At 40.1% G+C, this 20,700-nt stretch overlaps 1 protein-coding gene across 1 annotated transcript; it reads left to right on the top strand.

Moving 5' to 3' along the window:
* Positions 1-6,093: 6,093 nt before the first annotated feature.
* On the top strand, positions 6,094-7,390 carry LOC145799887 (uncharacterized). The gene is made up of 2 exons (XM_082889529.1): positions 6,094-6,355; positions 7,185-7,390. Exons 1-2 carry the CDS (start codon positions 6,094-6,096, stop codon positions 7,388-7,390), a joined length of 468 nt encoding a protein of 155 aa, XP_082745655.1.
* Positions 7,391-20,700: the final 13,310 nt, after the last annotated feature.

The following is a 20,700-nucleotide window of genomic DNA, read 5'->3' as shown; positions in this document are numbered from 1 at the left end:
CAACTAGTAATCAAAATTATGAAAGACCACCTATACCTCAGTCATAGTATAAGCCTCTTTGAAGGCCTGTGGTAAATCAAAATATCTCATTACCTAACAGCGAAACCATACAAATTGGTGGATCTGGGCCAACACAAGAAATGGCATGAGAATGCTTTCAAATCCCATGTTTGAAACCATGCCTGGCACAATGGGGGTTCACTAACCCTCAATTTGAATTCACACCCGGGGGGTTGGAAGGGTTTCTTGTGGTTAGGAGAGAAACAACACCTGTTCCTCCTCTTGCAGCACCTTTCGCAAGTCCGTTCGCAGGATAGGCTCAGAGAGGTCAACCATACCCTTAACAGCAACCAGTACCACAGGGACAACCAGTCCCAAATATACCTCCAGTAGTAGTCCAACAAGCACAAGCACATGGGATTCCACCAAACCCTATGTTTGTTCCTTTAGTAGTAGTCCAACAAGCACAAGCACTTGGGATTCCACCAAACCTTGTGTTTGTTCTTCCAGTAGTAGTCCAACAAGCACAGAATATGGTTCATAGGGACTAAATTGCTGATATTCTCAAAGAGATGTGTGGACCTATGGCTCGGGGGATTCAGACTACTGTATATAGAAAGCCATACCCAGAATGGGTAAATAGGGTGCATGAATACCCAAGGGGGTTTAGAATACCAGACTTTGCTCTCTTTTATGGAAATGGAAACCATTCAACAATAGAACACATTGTCAAGTTCGCAGGCCAACGTGGTGAATTTACCAATAATGATTATATGAAGTTGAGACTCTTTCCAAATTCTTTAACTGGGGCAGCCTTTGTATGGTATATTAACCTTACACCTGGCTCTATCCAAACTTGACAGAAAATGGATGTGGCATTTCATGCCCAATTCTTCCAAACAGAGCCTGAAGTTTCCATGGCAGATTTGGCAAGGTTGAGCCAAAGGCTTGATGAGAAGGCTGCTCAATTTATTGCCAGATTCAAAAGGGCATGAAACAAGTGTATGGTCATTCTACTAGAGCCTGAATTTGTGAGATTGGTTTAGGCTTCGAAAGAAGTTCGATTCAACTGAATTTCGAGACTTAGTGGAATTAACCTATAAGGTGTCTAGATATGAATCTTTACTTGAAGAAGAGCAGGATCGAAGTAATGCATTATATAAGATTTATTATAGGGACACTAATTATGAAATTGATGCAGCAGAGATCGTAGGGAAATAGCCTATGACTTTTGAGGCGTTAATTCGTAAGGACACTACAATAAACTAGCAGTTTAAAAAGAAAGACCTTCATAGGAAGTATTCTTTTGATTTAACAAAAGTAGATAACATTTTTGATCATTTGCTTGCAGCAAATTTCCTAAAGTTACCAAAGGGAGTTAAGATCTTTACCCCAGAAGAACTTAAAAGGAAAATGTACTGTAAATGACACAACTCTTGGTCTCATTCAACTAAAAACTGTATTATTTTTTGGGACAGAATTCGAAAGGGGAGTTTAAAGTTTCCAGCCAAAGTAAGAAAAACTATAGGGATTGACACCAACCCTTTCCCAAATATTGGGGAAGTTACAGCCAACAATGTTGGCGTGCCAGATTTCCAAAACCTATCCTTGAAGGAATTGGAGGAGCTTAATGTGATAATCCTGTCCCTTATTATGTTAATTGGTCCTTAATATGAATGTGATTATGTGTTTTGATATGATTTCGTGTGCCATTAAGTGAAAATATGTGGTTTTGAATTTTTATCTGTTCACCGTAGGAATATTTGTTTAATTGTCTGCTTTGGAAATTAAATTGGAGGCCTTATCGGCCACAGAACTCGGAATTGATTGCGCCATTGTGATTGGCATAATTTTTAGAGCTTACGGTGAAATTTAATTGAAAACTGATTCCGATCAAATTAAATTGATTTAATTAATGACTTAGTGCTCTATTATTTGATATTAAAATAATATAACAAGAGGGGCTTTTAATATGGGCACTACACACCCAATTTCTCGCCTTTAAGCTTTACTTGGCTGATCATAAACACTAAGAAAAGGAGAGGGTCGGCTAGAGGGAGAGAGGGTGAAGGAAAATTGAAGTTTTGACCTCAAAGCTTGGTGATCTTGAAGGCACACTCAAGAATTTACCATAGATTGTAAGGATTAAGCTCCTAGGTGAGTAATCATCCCTTGATTCATAAGTTTGGACTTGTGATTTTGTGTATTCAAGCTAATTGGGTAATCAAGAGTGAGAATTGACATAATTTGAGTTGTATGTGTTGAATTTAAAGCCAATAGATGCATGCATGTAGGAAATTACTATGAATTTCCATATTTGAACACAATGTGTATGATCTATGTTGAATCTTGTTTGAAATCCATGTATTTGATCATCTCTTCACCAATTAGGTTGATATGAATGAATATTTCTCGCACGCAAGAGTAGATCATGGGGGTATAAGCTTTGCATGTTTGAATTTGATGTATTGGTGATGAGTTTGGGTTAATTTGAGGCGTGCATGTAAGTAATTCAAGAAATGGAGCTTCATTGTGTTATGATTTGGTGTTGGTATCATGTGGGTATATGTATGTGTGAAATTGGAGCCATAATATCCAAGAAATGTGGTTGAAATGTCGAAATTGAACTCAAGAAACCATTCTGGAAAACCCATAATTTATGATGTCCGCTCGAGCGGGGGAACCGACGCTCGAGCGGGGAATTCATGCTCCCAGTATTTTTTGCAAGCATGGGTCTGCTCGAGCGGAGAAGTCCACGCTTGAGCGGGGAGCTATGTAGACAGACCTTCCGCTCGAGCGACCGAGTTCACGCTCGAGCGTGAATTTGATGCAACCAGCACTTTTGCAAACTAATTGGGTCCGCTCGAGCGGGGAAGTCCACGTTCGAGGAGGGATCCTGTTTTCGGAAATTTTGTTTATGCGTTCTGTGTTTCGTTTTCCGTTCTCCTTCACTTCTAAATACTCTTAGGCATGCATTGAGCATTGTAATTGAGTTAAAGAGATAAGAATAAAGCCTAAAGAGGAAAATGCAAATTTAAGAATGGATTGAATTGTTGGTGACCCTTTTGTGTTCATGGATTGTGTAGGGTCGAGCTCCAGGGCAAACCAACCAATCGATCACTGTGAGTAATATCGATATTTGGAAGCTTGTCATTTGTCTAATTGCTTATTTTCTTATAAGCCTTATGCCTTATGATTTGCTAGTTTGAATTGTGGACAAATGTCTGATAAGAATGAATGGGCCAGAGGCCGTTTTGACAAGAAAGAATGGATGGGCCAAAGGCCGTTTTAACATGAATGGTTTGGCCCCCATTAACTCTGTTAAAACACATTTGTTTTGGTTTGAGGCCGTAGGTAATCTCATGATTATTGGCCGGTTATGTCCTTAACCCACGGGGGCGGGTTTGGGTCATGACAGTTAATGTGCAGATACATGTTGCCAGCTAGACTGCTTCCAAGAAGGACAGAAGTTCACCAGCAAATGAACAAAGCTTTGCGGACCAAAAGGATGACTCTAGTGAGAAAGCATTGGATGATGACTCTCTTGAGGCAGTTGTCATGCAACAGATGTGTCCCAGATGTAGGTTAAGTTACAAATGGCTGAAAGGGCTCCCAATTGATGGGAAACAGTATTACAAGGATGTATAGAGACGTCCTAAGCCAACCAATACTTATAACAAGAGGCCATACCCAATTGGTCTCAGACAACAACCATTCTTGGCTGGACCACTAGCTACTAGAATGCAGTCCAAGGGTAAGAGACCTCTGTATGAGTTCAGACCATCCAATTACTACAGGATGAAAGACAATTATCATGAGAGAAGGCCAGAATTGGGCTCAAACCAGGGAATCAGAGCCAGTAATTGGCCTCCAAAGTCAACTTCGAATAAGATGCAAGGCAACTACCTTGAAAGAAGGCCTAAATTAAGCTCAAGAGCCAGTGATTGGCCTCAAAAGTTAGCTTCGAAAGTGGCTTCAAAAACTAGGAAAGCAAGTTCAGCAATTGAACTAGTGAGTTCATGGATACCTGGGGTGCCAGACTAGTTTGTCATACAGAACAAGCCTAAGGAAATACCTGCACAAAGAAGTGTCTTTGGAGACCAGGGCAGAATGATTAAACCTCTCTTGGTGACTCCAAATATTTGGGTATTACTCAAGCACCCAAAAACAAAGGAACCAGACATTGTTCCAGTAATCTCTAGGTCTCAAAGGAGGACGATCCAGCGAAGGTACACCCAGTACCAAAAGAACCTCAAGGAAAGTGGAGAGAGTTCTTCATTGGCCCAGTCAAAAGGCCAGACAGAGGAAAAAAAAAGTCCAAAATTGACTCCTCAGAACAAAAAAAAGTGTTATCATAGAGCGGTTGGCTAAGGTTCACACTGAACTGAAAGCCAAAGAAAGATCTAGCTTAGCAGGTCTTGAAAAGGCCTTGATGGAAAGCGACGGTGAGACAGAAAGAGAAGTTGAACTAGGCTAAAGAAAAGAAATGGCTGAAGATGAGATGTTTGAAGCCTTCATGGCTGAACAGACCTTCTTGGTTAAAAAGCCAACGGGAGCAGACCACAAACGAGTTAATTCGAAGGAAGTCACCAGTACTGAGGTACCAGAGTGCAGTGTGGAAGATGCTTCCAAAATAACTGAACAAGTTAATTTGGAAAAGAAGCAAGTGCAGCCAGCAGTAGTTTGGCTCATTTCTTCCAGTGTCAGTAAACATGGTATGTATATTGCCACAGGTGTTCTAGGCTAAAGATTGAAGCCAAGAAGGTCAGGAAGATGACCCTATTCCAGTTTCTAGTGAAGATTTATAGGTTAGCATGATTCAAGATGAGTCTGAAGTGGCCACACCAATGGAAACTGAAGATGAAAGTGAAGAGGTGAGTATTAATCTCTCGTATCCCTTCAAGTACCCTACAACATCTATGATGCAGCACGTTAAGCCCTAATATATCAAGGCTTATTTTGATGGGATACAAATGAACAGGGTATTAGTGGATAATGGGGCAGTAGTGAATCGGCTTCCGAAGTTGTCTTTGAAGAAATTAGGAAAAAGAAACCCCAGATTAATCCCAACTAGCACAACAATTGCTAGCTTTGCTGGGGATAAACAGATGGCTCAGGGTATCCTATCCATCAACTTGAGTGTGGGAATCAAAGATTGCATGAAAGCATTCTTTGTTATAGATAGTAATGCCAAGTATAATGCTTTACTTGGCAGGGATTGGATCCACACCAGCAAATGTGTGCCTTCCTCTCTACATCAGAAAATAATGATGGCCCTATGTAATGGAGAGACAGAGGAGATCAATGCAGACCCTTAACCCTTTATTGCTTATACTGACTTTGTAGAGGCTAAGTTATATACTGAAGGAGTGACACCACTCAGTATATTAAGGAAACCTGATGGAACAGTCGAAGTGACGGCTGATGAGGAAGTAGCACACTTGAAGCACTTAGTGCAGGAGAGTGCTGACGAAGAGTTCGTTACCAAGGATGCCAATGATGCCTGGTTGTAGGCAAGAAGATAAGACCCATGAAGTCAGACCCTTGGCTTTGGTTAAGTTTTCAGCTTTGGTTATAAAATCAATAGTCCAGAAGGTTTAGGAACAAGAAAGGGAAGCCATGGTGGTTGGCTGTAAGTAGGAGCAACAACAGGTCAGGCCTTTGACCCTTGATAAGTACTATGCATTGGACATCAAAACAAAAGTCCAAGAAATACATGAAGAAGAAGCATTAAGGAAAGATTTTGTCTATGAGGAAGAAGGTAAAAATGTTGAACCAGAGAAAGCGGGAGTAGAACAAAGCAAAGAAGTTGCTTCGAAGGCAGAAGAAGTCGAAGGAGAAACATTAGTAAGTGCTCAAGTAAAAGACCCCTTGGAAGAAGTCAATTTAGGGGAAGGTTCTGCGTAGCAACCCACTTATATCAGTGCTTGGTTAAGTTTTATTAACATGAACCAGTTGTTGGTAGTCCTAAAGAAATATAAGGATTGTTTTGCATGGTCTTATAATGAACTGCCAGGATTGGATAGGTCATTAGTGGAACATAGGCTCCCTATGAAGCCTAACTTCAAACCACACAAGTAGAAACCAAGACGGATGAGCCCTGAAGTGGTTCAGAAAGTGAAGGAGGAAATTCTTAGGCTCCTTAAGGTAGGCTTCATTAGAACAGCCAGGTATGTCGAATGGTTGTCTAATATTGTGCCTGTGGTTAAAAAGAATAACAAGATGAGGGTTTGCATCAATTTTAGGAATCTGAACTTGGCAACTCCAAAAGATGAATACCTCATGCCTATAGTGGATCTATTGGTAGACAGTTTAGCAGGACACAAGGTTTTGTCTATGATGGATGGGCATTCTAGTTAGAACCAGATCTGCATTGCAGATGAGGATATCCACAAGACATCATTTAGGTGTCCTACGAATATTGGTGCCTTTGAATGGGTAAAAATGCTATTTGGTCTAAAGAATGTGGGGCACCATATCAAAGGGTAATGAATACTATCTTTCATGATCTTATTGGAGGATACCTAGAGTATTACATTGATGATATTGTTGTAAAATCCCAGTCTATGGAGGAACACTTGGTTCACTTGGAAGCAGCTTTCGAAAGAATGAGAAATTTCAAGTTAAAGCTTAATCCTCTTAAATGTGCTTTTGGTGTATCAGCTGGAAACATCTTGGGATATGTTGTGCACAAGAAGGAAATGCAGATTGATCAGAATAAAGCCAGAGTCATCATTGAGGCCAAACACAAGAAAGAAGTACAAAAGTTCCTTGGTTAGGTTAATTTTCTTCGAAGATTTATTTTTAACACTGCTGGGAAAACTAAAGTATTTTCTTCTTTGTTAAAGTTGAAAGATGAAGAGGAGTCTGTGTTGACAGCAGAGCATCAAGCTTCTTTCGAAGGAATTAAAGCCTACTTGGCTAAGCCTCCAGTGTTGATGTCGCTAAGAAGCGACAAGCCCTTAAAGTTATATATTGCTGCAACAGAAGATTCATTGGGAGCTTTTCTAACCTAGGACAATAAAGAAGGCAATGAGCAAGTAGTTTATTACCTTAGTAGGTTTTAAAATTCTTGTAAATGTAAATACTCAATTGTAGAAAAGTTGTGCCTTGCATTGTACTTTGTAGCAATGAAATTAAGATATTATCTTTTGCTACTATTGTCTTGGTAATTGTAACCACAGACTTGGTTAAGTACATGTTATCTAGACTTATGTTGAGAAAAAGAATTGGTAAATGGATGTTAGATTTGTCAGAATTTTATCTAGAATATGTTCCACAAAAGGCAGCAAAAGGAGAAGATTTGGCTAACTTCTTGGCAGATCATCCATGTCAAACAGAAAGCCAAGAGATAACGGATCTTGGTATGGCCAATGTTGAGCCATGGTAAATGTGGTTTGACGGATCAAAGGCCAATGGTCTGATTGGAATTGGTGCTGTAATTAAGTCACCACAAGGGGTAGAAACCACACATGGTTTCAGGGTTGATGAAATTATTTGTTCTAATAATCAAGCTGAATATGAAGCTTTAACAATGGGACTGGAAATGCTTATTGGATTACAAGCTCAAGCAGTTGATATATTTGGAGATTCTTAATTGGTAGTCAACCAAGTGAAAGGAATTTTCAAATGTCAAAGTACAAGCATGTTACCATATTATGTTGCTGCATTACATTTTCTTTCTCAGTTTCAGATAGCAAATGTGACTTATATCCAAAGGTCCATGAATAACAAAGCCAATGATGTAGCTCAGAAAGTTTCGAATTTCAGAATGAGGGATGATACTCAATTGAACATAAGTCAAGTAATATATCAAAAATTAATACCACCTTTAGCTAAAAGGAATATTGTGTTGGAAGTCAATCATAATGACTTACAGGATCAAGATTGGAGGCATCCAATCATACAGTACTTAATTGGCCCATCTTCGAAGGCCAACAGAAAGATTAAATTATAGTTTATACAATACATAGTGTATGGTAATGCTTTTTACAAAAGGGGAGCAGATAAGTTGTTATTGGATTGTCTAGGGCCGAAAGAGGCACTGATAGTCATGGCTGAAGTCCATGAAGGCATTTGTGGTGCCCATTAACTTGGTGTGAAGATGAGGTGGTTGGTTCGAAGTCATTCCTACTATTGGCCAACCATCCTTAAAGATTGTATAGAGTATGCTAGAGGTTTCCAGGCATGTCAAAAGCATGGCATGATAAGACATGTACCAATAATTGATTTACATGTAGTTGTGAAGCCTTGGCCATTTAGAGGTTGCACTATGGATATGATAGGGAAAATACATCCACCTTCTTTGAAGCATCACTGTTTCATCCTAGTGGCCACAGATGCTAAACCATATAAGGCTGTAGATCAAACTGAAACTATTGGATTTATTAAAGATTTGATTCACAGATTTGGCATCCCACAGACCATAACTATAGATAATGAGACTATATTTGATGGAAAAATGGTAAAGTCATTCACAACAGAATTTGGAATTAGTCTTATTAATTCCATCCCTTATTATGCACAAGTAAATGGTCAGGCAGAATCATCCAACAAGTCCTTGAAAAAAGGAATACAAAGAGTTGGGGAAGATGATCGTAGGGATTTGCATAACTTGTTATTGGATGTATTATGGGCTTGTAGAACTTCTCCAAGATCAAGTACTGGAGTCACTCCTTATGCTTTTGTATATGGACATGATGCAGTGTTGCTTGTGGAGATTAACATTAGGTCCTTAAGGATGAAATGCCAGGACCAGTTAACTTCTAAGTAATATCATCAGAGTATGTTCTTGAATTAGAGAATATAGATGAAGCTAGAATTCTAGCATTAAATAATATTCTGTTCCAAATGACAAAGGCAACCAAAAGCTATAATAAGAAGGTTAAGCATATTAGATTTGATGAAGATGATTTGGTGTGAAAAACAATACTCGTAATAGGAATTAAAAGCCATAAATTTGGTAAGTGGTCACCTAATTGGGAAGGACCATATCAAGTCCATAGAGTTTTACCTGGGGGAGCATACCATCTGAGAAATCTAAATGGTTATGAACATCCCAAGTAAATCCATGATAGGTATTTGAAGCCTTATTTTCCAACTGTGTGGGAAACACATGAAGTGTGAGAAATGCTAAACAAAAGAAGCATGAAAACATTCAAATAATAAATAAGGATTTCATTTCAAAAAGAGTTAAGTACATGCAACCATAGATTGGCCCAAAAATCAGTACAATGCTTCAATTATTCCCTTATAATTGATTCTCTACTCCTAAGGGATGGGAACAACAGAATGGTTGTAGCCATGTCCTGCCTACGGTTAGTTAGCCTTTGATTGGTAATCTGCATCTCTGTAGCAGTTCGATCCAAGGCTAGGTTAACTGCTGCTAACTCCTCTTCTAATTGAGCCTTTTTCTCCAAGAGTTGGATACGAAACTGTGAAGTAGAAAAATGTTGTCCCTTCAATTTAGATACCTCAGTATGTATATGGGAAACAAATTCCTTGTCTTTCAATAGCTTCTCTTCTGCAGCCTTAGTAATGTGGTAGATGTTGACATAGAAATCTACGGTAGTTGTTGCCTGAGATAAGTGGCTTGAAATGGCCATATTGGATTGCTCAATGACTTTGCAACATTGGAGGAAACCATTCTTAAGTATGGGTCTTTGCAAGGCTTCGAATGGGATCCTTGAAAATGATGTTAGCAATTCCAAACAAGTCCCTAAGTCCAATGGAGGCAAAGAAAGCTCTACTGATGGTTGATGAGCTCTTAAAAATTTCTAAGAGAAAGTCAGGAAGGGCCAATGGTTCAGCTTCACTGCTGGCTACTGGAGTGGTTAAAGATGTGTCAAAAAGGCTAGCCAGCCGGGCTTCAAAAATGTCAATCTCTTCCACTGACATTGAATATGCAGAGAGGTTTGGAAGAGATGGTTGTATAGGGATAGGAGAAGAGGTTGAAGTGTCCTTGGCAGTGTCTATAGTCTTGGCGACTAGCAGATCAAGAGAAGAGGGACTAGAGCTGGATGATGGTGGTGGACAAGAAATTGGTAAGCTATCAGTATCTTCTCTGAAAGCACCGGCTATCACTGATAAGGTGACAACTAGGGCCTTCTCAGGTGATGAAGGAGCAACCAGGATTGTAGGAAGAGTAAATTGGGCTGAGGTAAAGGTTAGATGAGGTAGATATGGAGTTAAGCCCAGACATAAAGAAATAGGGATGCCTTGCCTCAAAAAGGTATGGAAAGTGTAGAGCTGGGAAGTAGAAGTATTGCCTGGATGGGCTCGACACTTAAGGGCACTTCGGTGTTGATCTTCTTTTTCTTTATCGAGGCTACCTCAAATGGCCTTTCAATCTCAGACAAGGCAAAAGAAGCCATTGTCAAAGGAGGAGGAGGTGGAGTAACTGTTGCTACAAAATAGAAAACAAGAAGCAATGGTAAGTTTTATTGCTGAAAACCTGGGAAATGAAATTGCTAGAGAAACTAGAGGAAATTACTAGCCTCGAAAGTGGTGGTGGTAATGATTGGAGAATTGCGAAGAGCGTAATGTTCGGCATTTTGTTGCCTCCTTGCAATTTCCCTTTGAAGTGTATCAGCAGTAGCAACTTCATTCCTTAATATCTGTTGTTGCCTCATTTTCTCAAATCTTTGGAAAACGACTAATTCCTTGGATTGCTCTCTCTCTACTGCCTTAGCGGCTGCTTGATGAGTAGGGTCATCAAAGAAATCAAAGGGGGAGACTGTTATTTTCTTCCTCCTCTTAAGTGGTGTTTCTTCAGGTACCTTTTCCTCTTCAGGATCAAGCACAAGTTTCTTTTTCCTTTATTGCTGTCGCTGCTTGTCTTTAAAAATGTTTAGGGCTTGAGCCCTCTGATGAGAGTCTACTTGTGAAGCTCCTACATCAAAAGGAAGCTATAAGTAAATGAACAAGGCGTTATAAAGAAAAGAGAAATGAGAGATAGAAATGCATGACTCTCTTCGAAGCAGCCCTGGTGACTCTAGGAGGAGGAGGAGAGGCAGCATGAGTAGTCTCTGTGGCAGCAGGAGTAGGAGCTGGGATAGCAGGAGTAGTAGAAGGAATGATGAGTCCAGTCTCCTTGGACTTGACCTGAGGCACATCCAGCCCCCACTAACAAATCTTGAGGAGGGATAGCCAAGTGCGCCTCCATATTGACTGTCCACCAATTCTGGTATCTTTCCAATGTATTGTTGTAACAACCCACATTCATGTCATAGTCATGTTCATGTTCATTTACATAACTTTGTCTTGTTAAGTTTGCATTCATGAATCTTGCCTTGTTTTGTGCTCATGTGATTTGTCTAAGTGTTGTATGCATGCTTTGTTCCTTCCTTGGTGTCTCAAGCCTAAGTTATGTTAAGCCTAGATCATTCCTAGCCGAGGTCGCCTTCAGCCTAGAAATTATCTTGGAACCACTTTGTTTGACCTCCACCTTCGCCCTGGCATATTGGCCGAGATATCATTATCTAGGCCGAGGTGTTCATCACCAAGGCCGAGATGTGTATTATCTAGGCCGAGATGTTACCTTTGCACCTAAGTGATCTTGTCCTGGAGTGGTATGACCTAGACTGAGGTGTGGCACATCTAGGCCAAGGTGTGGCACAGCTTAGTCAAGTGTTGTCCTTCCTAGCCGAGGTCATTGTCACCTTAGTTGCCGAAGCTTTGTCCTTAGCCGATGTCATCACTTGCCGGAGTGCCTTACCGGGTAGCTTGTTAGATACACTTTGTCTTACACATGTCTTGTCAATCTGTCACCTTTTTTAGGAGAGCCAACCAGCCGTTGCCACGTGTCCGAGCTGAGTGTTAAGTCAGCCGGCAGAGGGAGAAACCTATCATTTCTATATCCTTGTTCTAAAGAGGAGAGAGAAGCTCTAGGAGAGGAAGATGAGTTCTTGAGGGAGAGTGGATTTCCAAGCTTGATCCCTAGAGATCAAACTGTTAGATCTGTGTTCTAAGGTTAGATTCTTGATCTACCCACGTTGTTCTTTATGTTCATGTTATTGCATTGCATGATTGAATATGATTTGTAAGCCATGCATTGCTTTGAAGTTCGGTTTTAGAAAGAGAAAATAGTATTCATGTGTTCTTCAAGAAAAGTCATGTTTTGATCTGAAAGCTCATGCCAAGATCCATGTTTTTGTGTTTGTTTTCATATGATCTTCAAGTATGGGTACCCAGGTCTATGTTTTCGAACTCATAGCATGAAATTCCAGATTTTTGTAATAAAGAAGTTATGATTTTAGCATTCATATTCTTCATGGTCTTCATGTTCATGTTCTTTATGTTCTTCACGGGTGGAAACCCAGATCTCCAGACCTCACTTCCCTAAGTGTAGTCGCCGAGATCACTCTTACCTAGACCTCACACTTAGGTCAAGCATCGTATCTCACCTTGGCCTATCTTGCATGATCACTTACACCTTTAGTTTGTCTTGTGCGCACCTCGGCATGCAACCGCACGCCGAAGCCTAGGTAACCACACCTCGGCCAGGAGGTGTGGGACCTCGGCAAAGACCTGGTTAGTACCCAGCATGTCTTCCTGACATGTAAAACAGTGTTTTGACTTCCAGCATGTTTTCCCGAGATCATTTGCATGTATGTAAGACTTGTTTTGAGAAGTGCATTCAATAGGCTTTGCCATGTGTTTGTAGGACTTGGACCTTTGCTTTGATCCCGACGTCCCAAGAACTATGTGAGTGGTATTTTTAATAAAGCTATGTTATCATGTTTTGATAAGCTTTGCTTCACCTTGTTTTGAAGAGTATTTGATCAAGCATGAATGATTACCCCTATTTTGTATATCAAGAATTGTCTTGTTTTGATGACATTCTTGGAAAGTCCTTAGTGCCAGGGGACTATAATGCAACTGCACATCTTGTTTTGAAAGTCCTTAGTGCCAGGGGACTATAATGCAACTGCACCCTTGCTTGAGAGATCTCTGCCATCGACGGTCTAGGATACGGATGGCCCCACCGACGGTCTGGGATACGGGTGGATTTGTCTAATCGATTCTGGGTCGATTATTCCCTGGTTTTGTCTTGTTTTGCCACCGACAGTCGATGAACGGGTGGGTTTGTTTGTCAGGAATGTCATCACCCCTTGTATTATGTTGATGCTATTAACATCCAAAGTAAGTAAGTGAGTAAATTTTGTAAGATCAAGTTGATGAACTAGATTCATCCCACGTTTTTGTACAAGCTATGATATGTATGTTTTGCAAAGACCTCGGTAATCATTCATTAAAACCTTTATTACTTATACCATTTACTGAGTATCCAAGCTCACCCTCCCTATGTATGTATGTAGGTAACAAGCAAGAAGTCGGCTACGCCGAGATGTATGTGTTTTGTATGTATGTTATGTCGGCAGTGAGGATGTCAGCAATCTGGAAGATTATGTTTCTTGATTTGTAGTTCAAGTGTTTTTGTATATGTCGGCTTGAGAGGCCTTTGAACAAGATGTAATATGTATTTTGCTTATGTTATATTCAAGATGTAAGACCATGTCAAATATGTATGTCATTTTATTTGACTTATGCACAGCTCTTATGGACTAATTAGATTTGTATATATTGCTTCCGCACATGTTAGCCCCATATGTAATACTTTGATTGTGTGTGAATTTTGTAAGTGGCCATCGGTAATCTCGGATTACTGGCCATCACGACACCATCCTACTAGGGGCAGTTTGGGGTCGTGACAATTGCCTTGAGGAATGAAGGGTAAGTATTCAAAATCACTTAAGTCTTGGATCAACTTGGAGGTTGCTTCCTCCAATCCGGACCTTGGAACTTTTAGTTCTCTGCTTACAAGATTTGAGTTGGATTGGCTGCAGAGAGGGATGGGAATCCCCTGAGTGAATCCAAATTGCCTAGCGAATTGGGCAGGGCAGTACGGCTTAGAAATACATTTATGAGCTCTAGGATTCACAGTGCCAATGAAAAGCTCCATAGGAATTAGAATGGAAGCCCACATATTTTTGTGTTGAGGCCTAGAACAGGACTTGCCACCCAAAAAGGCCCTCAGCCAGGTTGGTCCAAGGTTGGTTTTGAAGGGACAGAAAAATAGGCTAGAAGGGGAAGATGGAAGTTGATGGAAAAAAGAAAAGTAGAAGGCAAAATTGGAAGGGTAAAGAGAGATCCTAGCAAACTTCATGCCATAAGAGGTAGGGTCTAGTGATAGAAATCTTAGGCATTTAGAGTGCAAGTTAGTGAAATATGTAAAAAGCCAGAATTGGAGTATCCAAAATGGGCCTCCTTGATTGGCAGTAATGGGTTTTTCACAAAATTGAGAGCAAGTTCTGTAGACATGACCCAAAACATATGGAGCTAAAGCTACCTTTTCATGCAAAACAAAAGCTTTAGCAAGAGGGGCAAACTTAGGCATAATCCTCTGAGAAGAGGTATAGAAGAAGAATTTACAAAGCCAATACAATAAAAACGAAAATAGTTCCCTATCAGTTACAGGACCTTTCCTTTTGTTCTCAGATTTGACAAAGTCACTATAGGATGAATTCAGAGGAGAAATAGAAAAAGAAATGTTAAGGTCAGGATAGTCTGGGCCAAAAGGAGTGCCAGTAGGGGATAACCTTAAAAGGTGGCAGATGTCAAGGACAGTAGGGGCACTGTGAATGATATGCATGATGCGATATGCATGATATGCATGAAATGCAACTAAGATACAACCTAACATACACAATGCTATGAAATGGCATACACGATGCACGAGGTAACATGGCATACACAATGCACGAGTATACAACCTAGCATACGCAATGATATGAAATGAAATGGCATACACAATGCATAATGGACTTACACCAACATGAGTGGACCTCAGCCACACTCACATAAGAGGCCATTAGATGAAAATGAGACACTCGAGATGCGTGCACACGTGCACGCAAATCGAGGACCGACCCTAAGGCACCGAATGCCACTCTAACAAGACATGGCAAGGCATGAAATATGATATGCAAACATGCAAATTTCAGCGCTAAAATATGGCCCAAAACAGTCCCGAATCATGGAAACAAGGCTCCCGATGCATGAAATGGTCCCGAACTGCAAGATTAAGCACATGAAATGACTTGTAGCTACATCAAGCATGCATTATTTGATCATGACATATGAAGACAGGTTCAAGGCAGCCCAAAAAAAAGCATGTTTACAGTTTTAGATGAGGCCAAATAATGAACACAAATGGGGCTAAAGTAGCATGCAAAAATGGCCCTAAATGTGAGGTAATGAAGCAAGTCACAGCTTCTGGCCCCAAACAGCTAAGGGTCCTTCAAAAATGTTGAATAGGGACCCAAAATATGACCTTTTATAGTTTACAACAAACCACAAAACCCAACACAGGTATGGCTAAGCTCTCATGCAAGAAATGGGCCAAAAGAGGGACAAAGAAGCAAGTGGTGGTTGATGGCCTCAAACACAAAGGGGCCCTTCAACAATGTTGAATAGGGGCCCAAAATATTTCACTTTACAGTTGATGGCCAGACCCAAAACAGTATACATGCAAGCCTAAAATGCTAAGCAAAATAAGGCCAAAAAGAGAGATATAACAGAAAGTATATGAAGGATACCTCAAACAGTGAAAGACCCTTAATGAAACATGAAGAGGGGGTCAAAATAAAGCCATTTACAGTTCTGTAAAGAGCCCGAAAATATAAGCACAAGGGGCTAACAAATCATGCAAAAATATGGCCAAAAGAGAGATATAAAGGCAAGTGATAAATAAAAGCCTCAAACGGCAATGAGCCCTTCAACAATGTTGAATAAGGGCTCAAAATAAGCCACTTCTCAGTTCATGACAGAGCTCAAAACAGTTTATACATTGGCCAAAAATACTACGCAAGAAAATGGCATACAAGGGAGATAATGAAGCAAGTGCAACAAAGAGGCCTCAAACAGTGAGAGGCCCTGAAAAAAAAGTGAAAAGGAGCTCAAAATAATCCTAACTCCAGTTAGGGTCGGAGCCCAAAACAGCAAGCACAAGGAGCTAAGAAAGCATGCAAAATATGGACCAAAAAGGGGGAAATGGAGCTTACCCTTGAAGACTAGTCCTTGGCACCCTTTTGGCTTGAAATACAGCACTCCTAGGCCTTGAAGAACAACCTCCAGCTTCTGGAATGGCGGATGGAGGGGTGGGGCTATGCGGTATAGTGTAAAATGGTGTAGGGTTTGAAGGGTTTTGGTGTTTGGAGTAGAGAAGGAGAGAGATGTAATGCAAGAGGCTTGAGGGAATTTTTGTAACCCTTAAACCAGAGCTAGAGCTGCTGTTATATAGGCAAAAAGGGGGGGGGGGGAAATGGGGGGGAAAAAATTCAAGTTTCCCCCCAAAAAGTGGGATATAAAGGCAAGTGGTAGCTTCTGGACCCAAATGGCCAAGAGCCCTTCAACAAAGTTGAAGAGAGGCTCAAAAAAAGACACTTTGTAGTTTATGACCAAGTCCAAAACAGCTCACAAGTAAGCCTAAAATACCGTGCAAAAATAGGCCTAAAAGAGCGTTAAAGAAGCAAGTGATAGGAGGAGATCTCAAACAGCAATAGGTCCTCAATTAAACATGAAAAGGACCTCAAAATATGACTAAATCAAGTTCAGGTCGGAGCCCAAAAATGCAGAATGAAGGTTCGGGAGCCAAAACACGCAGTTTGGGGCCCCGAAAGTGGGCTGTTAGGCACCGGAAGTGGTGTCCGACCACGAAGTTGGTCTCTCGGACCACAGTGTCCCTCAAAAGGGAGCAAATAAGATGTATGCCAAAAATCGGGGCAAACGGAGGTGGTTAAGCGGTCTCGAACCGAGGCACACGGCCAACGGCTTCGAAAAATCGGAAACCGGACTCCAAACGGGCAAAATGGCCTATGACCACGAAACGTAGCCTACGGCCACTGAGAGATGATCTACGAGACCTCTCCCTCCCTTCGGAAAGAGAAACAGAGAAAATCGTGCCTGGTTCGCAAACCGAGGCAAGGTATGAAAGAGTCCGGAAGTCCGGAGGCAAGGCTCGCAGCCGAAACTCTGAAACTTCTGAACAAGCACAATATGCAACATCACCGAGCGCTCAATCGGTGACGTCTGAGTCTTGAGGTCGGTCAAAAATGGGGTGTCTACAATGCCCAATCAGTTTAAATGGGTAAAAAGAATTGAGCTAATTGTTTGACTGATTTTGGAACCCATATGAGTTTAAGCCTTTGTCTTAAAATTCATAGGAGTCCTGAAAGTACAATATGAAAAGTTTCTCTCAAGGGTGATTGTTTCGAAAACAAATATCTGGTTTCGAAGCCAAGATTTGGCTCCAAAGCTAGATGTCAAACATCCAGCTAGGGCTTCGAAAGCAAGTAGTTGACTTTGAAGCCCATTTTATGCCTAAAAATACAAGAATGCTTAGGTTTGGTTTGCTTCAAAGGGATTGGGGACTTGCTCTTAGGTTTCTTGTAAAGATAAAATCCTTCGAAGTGAACTTTGAAGTACTCTGTAGCTGGAATTTGATTCTTATTTAATGTTTTAGACTTCAAAGTTGCAAAACCAGTACTTGGCCAAGTAGTGAAGGAACCCCAAAGGACTCACTCTTTAAGAGTAAGCAGTATAATTCCTAAGGGAAATTTCCATACTTCGAAGCACGTAGACTGTATTTCGAAGCAAGAATGGTTAATTCAAAGCTGTTGGTTATACATATTATGTTAACCATGCGATTGGAATGAGAAGACCTAGGATAGAGATTGTCAATTGTATTCTATACTTTGGAAATATTCAAATCAGACTTCAAGTATTCCATACTGTGGAGATGTTCAAATTAGGCTTCGAACCAAAAATTGGTTAATTCGAACTCTAATTTTATTTGAATTGTGTGAATAAAAGGGTCACAAGCATGCAATTAGAACATAAAATCAGATCATGCCAAATAGGGAAAGAAAACCCTAGTTTTATTGATATGTAAGTAATTACATTAGAAAAGCCTACTTGGCTACGAATTCGATTTCATAATAGTAAGTAATGGAAAATGTAACAAGTTCATTAAATTTAACCCAGCAGTATTCAATGAACTTATGTTCTTTCTTTATTCTGTCTTCTGTCCTATCAAAGCTAGGTTGTTGCAGCTGGTATGCTCTTATTTGGTGAAAAAGTTGTTCAACTTTCATCTCGAACTCTATCTCTTTCAAGCGTTGTTTCATTTCGTCCATATCTAAATCATCCCAGTACGCTGAATCCTTATTCTTGAAGTCATTATATTCTTTAATAAGGTTTTTTGCTTCGTACTAGGTCTGAATTAGATTGGCTGAGATTTCATCCAAAGAGTCACTACTAGAAAAAGAAATTTTATACCAATGAAGAAGGAGTGGGAGTTGATCCAAAAAAGCTTGAAGCTCTGCCTAGGCAATGGGGTTGGGGACATGATCCTGAGTCATAACATCACTGGCCCATTGGAAGTTATTGAGAGGAGTGTCATCTCCAAGAACATTGAAAGGCAAGTGAGAGAAGGCAGTAAGCAGAAGTTGAGCTTGGTATCGCTCAAATGCAGTTGGAAGAGCTGGAGGTTGGTAGAATGGAAGAAACTGATTCTCGAAAAGAGTAAGTTTCAATTCCTCCATCCAATGAGGATTCTGAGGGAGAGGAGGTGCAGACGGATCCATCCTGAAAGAAGAGGGGATCTGGGGGTTATTCACATATTCAAGCCAGTCAGAAGAGCAAAGTTTTGCCTTCTTAGCCAAGAATGACGGATTATATCCTTGTACTTCGTCTGGAAGAGGAGTTGCTAGCACTATCTTCGCTGACATAGAAAACGTGTACCACGCCACAAGCAAGTTGTTCTCCAAACTACGTTGGTGATCAATGGGTACTTAGGGATAAACCACTAAGCTCCAAGCAGGAGGAGGAATAGAAAGAGGATCATCGAATTCAACAAATCGATGATGAATCTGCTCCCTTAATTTGGGTTCATCAGGTTTTGGCCAACTTTCCCAGCTAGTAGATTGGAGGAAGAAGAAGCGGTTGTGTCCCATGTAGAGAGTGGTGGGGTAAAAGAGGAACTTCCAAGATCCATTTTTACAAATGCTTGGTCCAAGGGTTTGTAGTTAGCAGATTTTTGGTCTAAAGGTTGGTAATTTGCAAAAGCTTCCATGACTTGTATAAATGAAGGCGGATATGTGTAACTAATAAATGCATTAAGGTTCTTTTGAGGCCTGCAATCATTCTCCAAAGACTCCTCGTATGCTCGATCAATGTCAGAGAAGGTGTGATTGGCCATTGTAGATGTACCAGTCTTTTCATTTACTCAAAGAATGGAAGTGCAAAGCACAAGGATTTAATGAAGTTCACTGCTTCATTATTCAAAAGTAGTTATACTCCCAAAATATGTAGAATCCATGCACGTCCTAGAACGTGGGCAGATTGCACTAGTTCACAAATATCACCAAGTATTGGGTACATTAGTGCGGGGGGTAATATTGGCTGTATAATTTGTAAAAGCCGGTTACAATTTAACACGTGGCACGAAGAGGGCAATTTGGGAAGTTAACACAAGTTGCCAATCAAAATCAGACACGTGGCAGTTCGTATTCGTAATAATGGATCTGCGTAACACTGGAACAACCAAGAGATATAAGATGATGTGGCCTAACAGTTACTCACAAAGTTTAAATTCAGAATTAGGAGGGAAGCCTAATTGCAAGACTGGCGTAGTGGGACTGACTGTGAGAAAGCATGTTCAGCAATCATGGTAGGACATTTCGACGGTTGGAAGCCCACTTCGACAGTTATCATTGAAGATTATAAATAGCAGAGAAGGCCTCAGACTGAGATGAAAAAACCAGTTTATTTACTTTATTTTCCTTCCAATTTTATAGTTCTTTACATTTCTGCACTTCAATTCCTATACTGCACTTCATTTCCTAGGAGTAGTTTCAAATAGTTTGTTACTGTGAACCTCTACGAGGCTGGGTTAGATCATTGTAAGTTTTCATTTACTTAATGAAATTCAGATTCTAAAATTGTTCTTCACTTATTGTTATTTACTAATTTCTCCTAAACAAGCCACCAGTAAAAGTCCTTTTCATTGAGGCTGAAAGAACTATAACATAATCGTCTGATAATTGGTTAGCAATTAATATTCTATAAGGACTAATTGATCCTTGCTGGCACGCTTAAATTTATATTATTAACCTTCGAAAGCCAAAAAGCCAACAGTAACATCCTTTGTGGTGTGAGGTCTCTGGTTCAACTCCTATGAAAAGGATTTTGATACTCTTTGTGGTGGTTTATTTATCCCCCATTATAGGGGCTTATGTAATTAGTGGTAGTTGTATTTGTCTTGGGCTCAGGCTAGTTGGTTTATTGGTTGTTAAGGGGTGATTCTATTTGCACCAAAAAAATAACTCAATAAGCGAAAATTTTAAAATTTTAATTCCTATTATACTTTAATGTAAATTTACTAATAAGGATAACACATATTAAATCCTAAAATAAAATATTATTTTTTTTTTCATAATACACTCTAATCACTTATACGTATTTTTCATATTTAAGTTTCTTCATCTTCTTTCTCAAGTTTCAATTATTTTCTCTTATTCTTTTTCTTCCTCACTCCAAAACTCCAATCCTCCAATTCAACCCACCATTATCATCAACATCATTATTTTTTATTGTGTTGTTACTTGTAAATAGAATAAAGTTTGAACAAAATCAAAC

Source organism: Camellia sinensis, chromosome 9, assembly GCF_055761805.1.
Source record: "Camellia sinensis isolate YWXY chromosome 9, ASM5576180v1, whole genome shotgun sequence".
Taxonomy (NCBI): domain Eukaryota; kingdom Viridiplantae; phylum Streptophyta; class Magnoliopsida; order Ericales; family Theaceae; genus Camellia; species Camellia sinensis.
This window is presented reverse-complemented; position numbering and strand designations above follow the sequence as displayed.